This window comes from Hyperoodon ampullatus, assembly GCF_949752795.1.
Source record: "Hyperoodon ampullatus genome assembly, chromosome: 3".
Lineage (NCBI taxonomy): Eukaryota > Metazoa > Chordata > Mammalia > Artiodactyla > Ziphiidae > Hyperoodon > Hyperoodon ampullatus.
Window position 1 is genome coordinate 6,887,485 of NC_136916.1, and position 13,109 is coordinate 6,900,593.

Consider the following 13,109-nt stretch of genomic DNA (forward strand, 5'->3'; position numbering starts at 1 on the left):
TGCATAATCCTTCCACTCAAAGCGCTCAGAGAAAGGGTATGAAATGGTATTGTTCAATGTTACCAGGAGCAGACTGGCAAAAGCTTTGGTGATGAGAATTTCAGATTTTGGAACGGATAAGGACATCAGTGATCATCTTCTCTGAGACTGTTTTAAGACTCTTGTCAGACTCTTTGGAAGCAAATGCAAACGGAAAGCCAGTAGATTTTGTAATTATACCTTGTAAAGCTGTTTTCTGCTTCTAGACACCCTACTAAGCATACCCTGTTCAATTTAACGGGGTATGAAATGGGGTATTTTATTTGTACTTTTCCATCACTTGTGCAAAAAAACCTTCAAATATCATTATTAGATCTTTGTGAGTGACCTCTCCTGCTTGTTTCCACAGGTAGACCATGGCGGGGGGCGGGGTTTGGTTTTTTCTTTTAATTTTTATTGGATCATAGGTGGTTTACAATGTTAGTTTCTGCTGTATAGCAAAGTGAATCAGTTATACATATACATATATCCACTCTTTTTTTAGATTCTTTTCCCATATAGGCCATTACAAGAGTATTGAGTAGAGTTCCCTGTGCTACACAATAGGTCCTTATTAGTTATCTATTTTATATATAGTAGTATGTATATTTCAACCCCAGGCCATTACAAGAGTATTGAGTAGAGTTCCCTGTGCTACACAATAGGTCCTTATTAGTTATCTATTTTATATATAGTAGTATGTATATTTCAACCCCAGTCTCCCAATTTATCTCTCCCCCCTTTCCACCCTGGTACCCATGAGATTGTTTTTTTACATCTGTGACTCTATTTCTGTTTTGTAAATAAGTTCATTTGTACCATTTTTTAAGATTCTACATATAAGCAATATCATATGATATTTCTCTTTCTGTGTCTGACTTATTTCACTGAGTATGACAATCTCCAGGTCCATCCATGTTGCTGCAAATGGCATTATTTCGTTCTCTTTTATGGGTGAGTAATATTTCATTGTATATATGTACCATATCATCTTTATCCATTCATCTCTCGATGGACATTTAGGTTGCTTCCATGTCCTGGCTATTGTAAATACATAGTGCTGCAGTGAACATTGGGGTGCATGTATCTTTTTGAATTATGGTTTTCTCCAAATATATGCCCAGGAGTGGGACTGCTGGATCATACAGTAGCTCTATTTTTAGTTTTTTAAGGAACCTTCATACTGTGATCCATAGTGGCTGTACCAATTTACATTCCCACCCACACTGTAAAAGGGTTCTCTTTTCTCCACACCCTTTCCAGCATTTATTTTTTGTAGATTTTTTGATGATTGCCATTCTGACCAGTGTGACGTGATACCTCATTGTAGTTTTGATTTGCATTTCTCTAATAATTAGTGATGTTGAGCATCTTTTCATGTGCCTTTTGACCATCTGTACGCCGACAGACTAGTTTGTTTTTTTTGTTTGTTTGTTTTTTTTGTGGTACACGGGCCTCTCACTGTTGTGGCCTCTCCCGTGGCAGAGCACGGGCTCCGGATGCGCAGGCTCAGCGGCCATGGCTCACGGGCCCAGCCGCTCCACAGCATGTGGGATCTTCCCGGACCGGGGCACGAACCTGTGTCCCCTGCATCGGCAGGCGGACTCTCAACCACTGCGCCACCAGGGAAGCCCCGACAGACTAGTTTTATAGGTAAGACATTGAAGCCTGCAATAGCCAAGTGGCAAAGAAACTCAGCAAAAACTCAGCAGCTATTCTCTCATTCCATTTCTTTTTATTAAACCAACAATTTGAACAGACCATCAGCCCTTATTTCAACTCCTTTAGCTTAGCTTTTTTTTTTAACTTACAAAATTAGAACTGTTTCCTATGTTAAAATCAAACATTGGGAGGTGACTCCAGATATTAATTAGGTACATCAGAAGAGGGAACATGGAAAAATATTGTTGCCTGTGTTCCTGTAAATTATCTATTAGTAAATTTTGGTGATCTCTAACACATGCACAAAATACAGACCAAAACTATGTTGTTTCCTTAGTGGACTTAGAGCTTAGGCGGAAGAAACATTTACAAGAAACCTCAGAATTGTCCATGGCACCAGATTTTCTCTCTCCTAGGTCACTGTAACTGGCTCATGAGTGCATGACCACTACTACCCTTTGTAGTTCCAAAATTCTGAAATTCTCATTCTGAAAACTGTATCACAAGGCGAAAGTGATGCGGCAGCTCACATGCTGGGAAAGTTGGTGCAGGGCGCAGGAAGAAGGGGGTTCGCGCTGTTTTGACTTCCATGGAGTCAAGCCTCAATGGTGACTGTGGCCCTTCCTGCTCCCACCAGCTCTCCTTCAGCTTCTTCCGGTTCAGAAGAAAGAGGGTGTATGTTATCGTGCTCAGTTGTTGAGAGAGAAAGAAAGCAACAATAATGGCAGATGGATGCTGCAGCCGTGTGGCTGACAGGGTCTTGGTGCTCCAGCCGGGTGTCAGGCCTGAGCCTCTGAGGTGGGAGAGCCAAGTTCAGGGCACTGGTCCACTAGAGACCTCCTGGCCCCACGTAATATCAATTGGCGAGAGCTCTCCCAGAGATCTCCATCTCAACGCTAAGACCCAACTCCATTCAACAACCAGCAAACTCCAGTGCTGGACACCCCATTCCAAACAACTAGCAAGACAGGAACACAACCCCATCCATTAGCAGAGAGCCTGCCTAAAATCATGCTAAAAGTCCACAGGCAGCCCAAAACACACCACCAGGCACAGTCCGGCCCACCAGAAAGACACAATCCAGCCTCATCCACCAAAACACAGGCACCACACCCCTCCAACCAGAAGCCTAAAAACCCACTGAACCAACCTTACCTACCTGGGGCAGACACCAAAAACAACGGGAACTACAAACCGGCAGCCTGTGAAAAGGAGACCCCAAACACAGTAAGTTAAGCAAAATGAGAAGACAGAGAAATACGTAGCAGGTGGAGGAGCAAGGTAAAAACCCACCAGACCAAAAACATGAAGAGGAAATAGGCAGTCTACCTGAAAAAGAATTCAGAGTAATGATAGTAAAGATGACCCAAAATCTTGGAAAGAGAATGGAGAAAATGCAATAAATGTTTAACAAGGACCTAGAAGAACTAAACAGCAAACAAACAATGATGAAAAGCACAATAAATGAAATTAAAGATTCTCTAGAAGGAATCAATAGCAGAATAATTGAGGAAGAAGAACAGATGAGTGACCTGGAAGATAAAATAGTGGAAATGACTACCACAAAGCAGAATAAAGAAAAAAGAATGAAAAGAATTGAGGACAGTCTCAGAGACCTCTGGGACAACATTAAACGCACCAACATTCGAATTATAGGGGTCCCAGAAGAAGAAGAGAAAAAGAAAGGGACTGAGAAAATATTTGAAGAGATTATAATTCAAAAAACTTCCCTAATAAGGGAAAAGAAATCATCAAGTCCAGGAAGCACAGAAAGTCCCATACAAGGAGAAACACGCCAAGACACATATTAATCAAGCTCTCAAAAATTAAGGGAAAATTAAGGGAAAAGCAACAAATAATATACAAGGGAATCCCCATAAGATTAACAGCTGATCTTTCAGCAAAAACTCTGCAAGCCAGAAGGGAGTGGCAGGACATATTCAAAGTGATGAAAGGGTTAGGCTTAGGGTTAGGGTTACTCTACCAAGATTACTCTACCCAACAAGGATGTCATTCAGATTCAACGGAGAAATTAGAACCTTTACAGACAAGCAAAAGCTAAGAGAATTCAGCACCACCAAACCACGATTACAACAAATGTTAGAGGAACTTCTCTAGGCAGGAAACACAAGAGAAGGAAAAGACATAAAAACAAACCCAAAACAAGTAAGAAAATGGTAATAGGAATATACATATTGATAATTACCTTAAATGTAAATGGATTAAACACTCAACCAAAAGACACAGACTGGCTGAATGGATACAAAAAAAAGACCCATATATATGCTGTCTAAAAGAGACCCACTTCAGACCTAGGGACACATACAGACCGAAAGTGAGGGGATGGAAAAAGATATTCCATGCAAATGGAAATCAAAAGAAAGTTGGAGAAGCAATTCTCATATCAGACAAAATACTTTAAAGTAACAGCTATCACAAGAGACAAAGAAGGACACTACATAATGATCAAGGGATCAATCCAAGAAGAAGATAGGGCAATTGTAAATATTTATGCACCCAACATAACAGCACCTCAATACAATAAGGCAAATGCTTACAGCCATAAAATGTGAAATCGACAGTAACACAATCATGGTAGGGGACTTCAACAGCCCAATTTCACCAATGGACAGATCATCCAAAATGAAAGTAAATAAGGAAACACAAGCTTTAAATGATACATTAAACAAGATGGATTTAATTGATATTTATAGGACATTCCAACCAAAAACAACAGAATACACTTTCCTCTCAAGTGCTCATGAAACATTCTCCAGGATGGATCATATCTTACATCACAAATCAAGCATTAGTAAATTTAAGAAAGTTGAAACCGTATCAAGTATCTTTTCCGACCACAATGCTATGAGACTAGATATCAGTTACAAGAAAAAAAACAAACACGCAGAGGCTAAACAGTATGCTACTAAATAACCAAGAGATCACTGAAGAAATCAAAGAGGAAATCAAAAAATACCTAGAAACAAATGACAATGAAAACACGATGACCCAAAACCATTGGGATGCAGCAAAAGCAGTTCTAAAAGGGAAGTTTATAGCAATGCAATCCTACCTCAAGAAACATCTCAAATAAACAACCTAACCTTACATCTAATGCATTTAGAGAAAAAAAGAACAAAAAAAAACCCCAAAATTAGCAGAAGGAAAGAAATCATAAAGATCGGATCAGAAGTAAATGAAAAACAAATGAGGAAACAGTAACAAAGATCAGTAAAACTAATAGCTATTTCTTTGAGATGATAAACAAAGCTGATAAACCATTAGCCAGACTCATCAAGAAAAAAACGGAGAAGACTCAAATCAACAGAATTAGAAATGAAAAAGGAGAAGTAACAACTGATACTGCAGAAATACAAAGGATCAAGAGAGATTACTACAAGCAACTCTATGCCAATAAAATGGACAACCTGGACGAAATGGACAATTTCTTAGGAAAGCACAACCTTCGGAGACTGAACCAGGAAGAAATAGAAAATGTAAACAGACCAATCACAAGCACTAAAAATGAAACTGTGATTAAAAACCTTCCAACTGGGCTTCCCTGGTGGCGCAGTGGTTGAGAGTCCGCCTGCCGATGCAGGGGACATGGGTTCGTGCCCCGGTCCAGGAAGATCCCACATGCCACAGAGAGGCTATGCCCGTAAGCCATGGCTGCTGAGCCTGCGCGTCCGGAGCCTGTGCTCTGCAATGGGAGAGGCCACAACAGTGAGAGGCCCACATACCGCAAAAAAAAAAAAAAAAAATCTTCCAACTAACAAAAGCCCAGGGCCAGATGGGTTCACAGGCGAATTCTATCAAACATTTAGAGAAGACCTAACACCTATCCTTCTCCAACTCTTCCAAAATATAGCAGAGGGAAGAACACTCCCAAACTCATTCTACGAAGCCACTATCACCCTGATACCAAAACCAAAGATGTCGCATAAAAAGAAAGCTAAAGGCCAATATCACTGATGAACATACATGCAAAAATCCTCCACAAAATACTACCAAACAGAATCCAACAGCAGATTAAAAGGATCATACACCATGATCAAGTGGGGTTTATCCCAGGAATGCAAGGATTCTTCAGTATACGCAAACCAATGTGATACACCATATTAACAAATTGAAGGATAAACAACATATGATCATCTCAATAGATGCAGAAAAAGCTTTTGACAAAATTCAGCACCCATTTATGATAAAAGAAAACTCTCCAGAAAGCAGGCATAGAGGGAACCTACCTCAACATGATAAAGGCCATATATGACCAACCCACAGCCAACATCATTCTCAATGGTGAAAAAGTGAAACCATTTCCACTAAGATCAGGAACAAGACAAGGTTGCTCACTCTCACCATCATTATTCAACATAGTTTTGGAAGCTTTAGCCACAGCCATCAGAGAAGAAAAAGAAATAAAAGGAATACAAATTGGAAAAGAAGAAGTAAAACTGTCACTGTTTGCAGATGACATGATACTATACATAGAGAATCCTGAAGAGTCTACCAGAAAACTGCCAGAGCTAGTCAATGAATTTGGTAAAGTAGAAGGACACAAAATTAATGCACAGAAAGCTCTTGAATTCCTATACACTAATGATGAAAAATCTGAAAGAAAAATTAAGGAAACACTCCCATTTACCACTGCAACAAAAAGAATAAAATACCTAGGAATAAACCTACCTAAGGAGACAAAAGACCTGTATGCAGAAAATTATAAGACACTGATGAAAGAAGTTAAAGATGATACAAACAGATGGAGAGATACACCATGTTCTTGGATTGGAAGAATCAATATTGTGAAAATGACTATACTACCCAAAGCAATCTACAGATTCAATGCAATCCCTATCAAACTACCAACGGCATTTTTCACAGAACTAGAACAAAACATTTCACAATTTGTATGGAAACACAAAAGACTCCAAATAGCCAAAGCAATACTGAAAAAGAAAAACGGAGCTGGAGGTTCAGACTCCCTGACCTCAGACTATACTACAAAGATACAGTAGTCAAGACAGTATGGTACTGGCACAAAAACAGAAACATAGATCAATGGAAGAGGATAGAAAGCCCAGAGATAAACCCATGCACATACAGTCACCTTATCTTTGATAAAGGAGGCAAGAATATACAATGGAGAAAAGACAGCATCTTCAATACGTAGTTCTGGGAAAATGGGACAGCTACATGTAAAAGAATGAAATTAGAACACTCCCTAACACCATACACAAAAATAAACTCAAAACGGATTAAAGACCTAAATGTAATGCCAGACACTATCAAATTCTTAGAGGAAAACACAGGCAGAACACTCTATGACGTAAATCACAGTAAGATCCTTTTTGACCCATCTCCTAGAGAAAAGGAAATGAAAACAAAAATAAAGAAATGGGACTTAATGAAACTTAAAAGCTTTTGCACAACAAAGGAAACCATAAACAAGACGAAAAGACAACCCTCAGAATGGGAGAAAATATTTGCAAATGAAGCAACTGACAAAGGATTAATCTCCAAAATATACAAGCAGCTCATGCAGCTCAGTATCAAAAAAAAACAAACAACCCAGTCCAAAAATGGGCAGAAGACCTAAACAGACATTTCTCCAAAGAAGATATACAGATTGCCAACAAACACATGAAAGGATGCTCAACATCACTAATCATTAGAGAAATGCAAATCAAAACTACAATGAGGGGTGGCGCAGTGGTTGAGAGTCTGCCTGCCGATGCAGGGGACATGGGTTCGTGCCCCGGTCCGGGAGGATCCCACATGCCGTGGAGCAGCTGGGCCCATGAGCCATGGCCGCTGAGCCTGCGCGTCCATAGCCTGTGCTCCGCAACGGGAGAGGCCACAACAGTGAGAGGCCCGCGTACCACACACACAAAAAAAACTACAATGAGGTATCACCTCACACCAGTCAGAATGGCCATCATCAAAACATCTACAAACAATAAATGCTGGGGAGGGTATGGAGAAAAGGGAACCCTCTTGCACTGTTGGTGGGAATTTAAATTGCTACAGCCACTATGGAGGTTCCTTTAAAAAACTAAAAATAGAACTACCATATGACCCAGCAATCCCACTACTGGGCATATACTCTGAGAAAACAATAATTAAAAATGAGTCATGTACCACAGTGTTCATTGCAGCACTATTTACAATAGCCAGGACATGGAAGCAACTTAAGTGTCCATCGACAGATGAATGGATAATGAAGATGTGGTACACATATACAATGGAATATTACTCAGCCATAAAAAGAAATGAAACTGAGTTGTTTGTAGTGAGGTGGATGGACCTATAATCTGTCATACAGAGTGAAGTGAGTCAGAAAGAGAAAAACAAATACCGTATGCTAACACATATATATGGAACCTAAAAAAAAGTGAAAAATGGTTCTGAAGAACCTAGGGGCAGGACAGGAATAAAGATGCAGACACAGAGAATGGACTTGCGTACACGGGGAGGGGGAAGGGTAAGGTTGGACAAAGTGAGAGAGTGGCATGGACATATATACACTACCAAATGTAAAATAGATATCTAGTGCAAAGCAGCTGCATAGTACAGGGAGATCAGCTCAGTGCTTTGTGAGCCCCTATAGGGGTGGGATAGGAAGGGTGGGAGGGAGACACAAGAGGGAGGGGATATGGGGATATATGTATACATATAGCTGATTCACTTTGTTACACAGCAGAAACTAACCCATCATTGTAAAGCAATTATACTGTAATAAAGATGTTTAAAAGAAAACAACTGTATCAGTGTGCCTCCAGTAATATTAGGGTCATTTTAAGTTATCATTTCATGCCCTTTCTCTGAGCACCTTAAGATGCAGGATTGAGCACTGATTTCATACATTATCAGATGTAATTCACCAAGGAAAAGGGATATAAAGAGAAATGGTCTGGTCCCCAACTGGCTTGTGGAGCCATATCCATGCAGAGGATCACTTCAGAGTAAATTACCTAGGCTGCAGATTCCAGGTGGCATGGAGATGTTTGAGTCCTTGCAATGCATTTCTTCAAAATTGGTACCATGTGTCCCATCCTCAAACCGTGTCAAGTAGGGTGAGTGTGATCCCACTGTGGTCATGGAACGTTGCTATCATGAAACTTCCTATCAATGCTCTGGATGAATAGGGGCAACACCGGCCAGGGAAGCTAACAGGCAAAGGAGGAAGGTACAAAGGTGAGTAGGTTACGCCAGCCTTTCTCTCATTGAGAGCATCTGTCAAGTCCCGGCATTCCTCACCACGTGGAATCTCTAGCGGTTTCACCACCATCAGTGTCGTTGTTCAGCCTGGATGTAAATGATACTTGGGGCTGGAGAATCAAGTGAATTAAGTCATCAGTATGTGTGTGGCACAAGGGACGTGGACCAGGATGAAGGAGCAATAAAAACCTTGACAGGCTAAGAAGAGCACAGGCAGAATGCTCAAATCTAGTTAAGAAGATGAAAGGAAAGATGTGAGCAGAGGGACTTCCCTGGTGGTCCCATGGGTAAGACTCCACGCTCCCAGTGCAGGGGGCCCGGGTTCGATCCCTGGGTGGGGAACTGGATCCCACATGCCGCAACTAAGACCAGGCACAGCCAAAATAAATAAATAAATAATAAAACAAATCAATAAATATTAAAAAAAAAAAAAAGACGTGAGCAGAGGCAGGACCCAGCGCTAGGGTACGGGCTATGAAAACACCCATGTTTCCAGCCAGGGGAAGCACCAGAACCACCAACCCGCCCTGAGTTCACTCTCACCTCCTGGTGGGGTAGGGGAGTGCGGCCTAGAGTTTCTGCATGTGGGTCAGGATGAGACTCAGGATCCTTCCAACCAACACAGTTAAAACGAGGAGCACATGAACCAGTTCAACTGAGGCGATGCTCACTTCTCTCTAAAACCAGATAGGCCTGCTTTGGTGAATAACATTTTAGACCCAAGAATGTTTTTCTTTCTCTTTTCTTTGACAGCAGTTGTGCGCGGCAGGGCTGGGTCTCTCCTTGGTTTGTTTGGGGGTCTCCAGAGGCAGAGGTCCCCAGCACATGGGCTATAGGAGAGCTTCTTCTTCCCACGTGGGGAGGCAGGGGTGGGTCACACACATGGAGTGTGCAGTCCTGCTGGGAAGGTCTCATTTTTCCTCTAAGTTCCCTTGCAACAGTGGGGAATTCAGTGAGGCCCAATAGCAACTGAAAGTTGGATTTAAGACCGAAGGCAGCTCCAATACATCGGGACAATTAGCGTTCATGTCGCTGACTACAGTTACTTTCATAAAATGTGAGTTACTTTCATAAAATGCATCATGGCCTTACATGACTGTGACTACTAGAGCAATGATGGCTCTTTCTTGATAGAGCACAGAGCCTAGGGCTAAAGAGGCAGTGACACTAATTAGATCTGTGGATCACTTAGCCCCCTGGGACTCAATTTTCTCATCTGTAAAATGGGGAATTCGGTGATGTCTATCCTTCTTGCACTCCAGCAGTCCATGGTTGTTTGCAAGCTCACCTCTCAGTGAGGTGAGCCCAGTTCTGTGGAGAAACGTGTGGGCAGACTTGGCTTTTTGTAGGGTCTACTTTTAGCCATTTTTGGCCGTAAAAGGTCCAACCCAATTTAAGGTAACTCCTTTCCACCTCAATTCTATTCTAGGGTTTCTGGGTTGGTATAAGCCAAACACCCACCAAATGTCTGTAATTGGACTTGCACCTAACCTGGGAGGCCTGAGAATGTGCCAATTTTTAAGATGCCATGTTCGAGTGCTGTAAACCATCAAATCTCCACTGGGGTGATATCAATTATTGCATGGATCCTTTCAGAAGTACTCTCCCCAGTATTATATTGGTAATTACTGCTCTATTTCACCCAATAGTTTTCAAGTTAGAGCTCATTTCTTTTATGTTCCATTCCAGATTAAAACATCGGTTATTTGGGCAACCCCAAATGTTTCCTTCTCGATCCCGTTATGGGTAATAATACTAGCAATACTTCTTGGATTATTGGTTCTGGCCATTTTAACCTTGGCTTTATGGAAGGTAAGTTTATTTGCTTTCTTTTCCTTTTTCAGTAGGGAGGCCACTGAGAGGATTTAGAAGGATATACCTAGGATTTTAAAAGACAAGGCTGGAGGCATGATTTGGGGATTTCCAACATAGGGACATGAAGGGAAAATGGTCTTGTTTGCTTTGGCAAACTTAGTATGCTTGTGGAACTGACATTTAAGAAGATTGAGGGTGTTTACTGACGTTTTTATCTTGTAATTTCTTGTAAATAAATGTAAAGAGAGTTGGACCTTATTAACTAAGGCTTGTGATCTTCTTTCCAATATCTTGGAGTGATCATGTTATGATGAAGACTTCTTTTTCTTATTTAATTAATCGAGATCTTAAGCTTTTTGTTGACACAATCCTATCAGCAATACTTTGAGAGTTTTCTTTATAAGCACTACACGGATGCAATTAATATAGTAATTAATTATTACATGGGCTTTCAATGACACCACATAGATCATGCATGTTCTAATATTCTCAGACTTGCTTTTTTGATCTTGCCAACTACTCCATCTCCATTAAGAAGCCTTAACTTACTCTTTCATGTGTTTTGCTGAAGTTTCTGCTAAAAGTCTACAATGTGAATTAATTTCTGGTCCCCAAACCACAGTACTGCCAAGTTTCACAGAGCTTTCCATTCCAAAATAGAAACAATGTCACAATGACATGACTGTGCAAGTAATTAATCCAGTCACATCTTGGTTAATCACTATTGTTGTCATTCTCCAAAATCATAGTGTATTTTTATTTTGAAACAACATGAGGCATGCTTAATAAACTGATAAAACCTTGCCTTTTGAGTTAAATAATGGCTTTCCTGAACATTATCAGCTGTTTTGTGCCATCCTGAGCCCACAAAGGTCTATTGCACAGTCTACCTTTACAAATAGACTTTCATGTTAGTCTGTTATTTATAGAAACTTTATGTCCATAAATGATGCAACGATACACAGCAATTGATAGAATATTGCACTAGTCCTACAAAGGAAAGATGACTCAATGGTTATAAGTCAAACCCAACAAATGGGGCTTCCAACCTAAGAAACAATAAGAATTAAGGTTCTAGGTTTCTAGGAAAAGTTATATTCTCCTAGACCAAGTACTCCTTTGAAATTCAGGAGAATGAAAATTCTATAATCACCTCTTCCCCAAGTTGCTGATTGATCTTCGGAGTCCCGAAGATGTTCTGGGATTGAAATAAAGGACCCATCTAATTTTCCTCCATATACTGTATGTTCCACCAAGTGCAGAGAGATAGACAAGCATCTCCTCACTTCTTCCTTCAGTCCATCCCAAGGTAGCCCACAGTCCACTTCAGGAATCTGCCATCCCTGGCTGGCAGTTCACATTGTTGCTGGCTCCAGAAAACATGTCGAAAGCAGAGAGGGACTCCTTGGGCCAGGTTGCTGTAACCCCAGAAAAATATACAAGGTTCATAAGAGGTTTATATAAAATGAACATTCTCCCACCACCATGGACATGGCAGGAAGGATACAGACGCTCTGCGTAGGCAATGAACTCCTCTCTGCAGGTAAAGAACACACTGCTTTCACCTCCTAATTTGGAGAATTGGGCAGATTATATTCTCAGAGCACCAAATTCCTTAGACAACAAATAAAGGGAAAACTCTTAGAATGAGGACTTTCACAAATTCTCAGGATGACCTGACTTGCTAGCCCGTTTCTCTCTTTGTAGTGCGGATTCTTTGACCGAGCAAGACCCCCCCAGGATGATATGAATGACAGGGAACAGCTGACCAATGAGAAAACCCCTGAGGCGTGAAAAGGAAAACCAAAGACCAAACAAACTCCGACACTGGTCCAGTTCAAAGAAAAGAAGGATCAGGAAGGTTCAACCAAGGTTTTCCTCTACCTGCCAGTGTCCTAAGAAATGGAAAGGCCATGGTATCACCTTGTCTACACTGTGCTTTGGAAAAGTTGCCTCGGATCCCAGTGACCCTTTTGGGGAAGGAAGCATCCTCGATGCTGCAGAAACAATAGACAATCGTGGAAGATGTCTTTGGCTTTGAGTCCTTCCGTATTTGGCAGACACTCTGAAATGGGTATGGGAACGTGAGGTTGCTTTCCAGATAAATCCAACTGAAGTCTCAAAGACGCAATGTCTGAATTAGGATAGACTTTAGAAGGTGAACTAGGACCAAACCTTCCGACACTACTGTATCCAACGGAATATTTGACACCTCCCTCTGGAAGAGAAACATTTCTAATGACGTTACTGCTCAGGGAGACCAGCCTATGCTGTTGGGACTGTGAAAGTACTTTGGAAACGGCAAAGATCATCTTTGTAAGTGAGGATAACGATTTATTTATTTATTTTCCATGGCTCTAGGCTGATACTCTAGAGGGTTTGGAAATTAAGAT

The 13,109-nt window shown here is 41.0% G+C and overlaps 1 protein-coding gene across 2 annotated transcripts in view; it reads left to right on the forward strand.

Annotated features, from left to right (window-relative positions):
• The window catches only part of ITGA8 (integrin subunit alpha 8), a gene marked incomplete at both ends in the record, with an annotated part of 189,259 nt that extends 176,749 nt beyond the window's left edge, over nucleotides 1-12,510 (forward strand). For both annotated transcript variants that reach the window (XM_079699618.1, XM_079699617.1), the window contains 2 exons: nucleotides 10,591-10,713; nucleotides 12,424-12,510. In XM_079699618.1, coding sequence (XP_079555744.1) covers nucleotides 10,591-10,713; nucleotides 12,424-12,510 — 210 coding nt within the window. The remainder of the gene's footprint in view (nucleotides 1-10,590; nucleotides 10,714-12,423) is intronic.
• Between the last annotated feature and the right edge of the window lie 599 nt (nucleotides 12,511-13,109).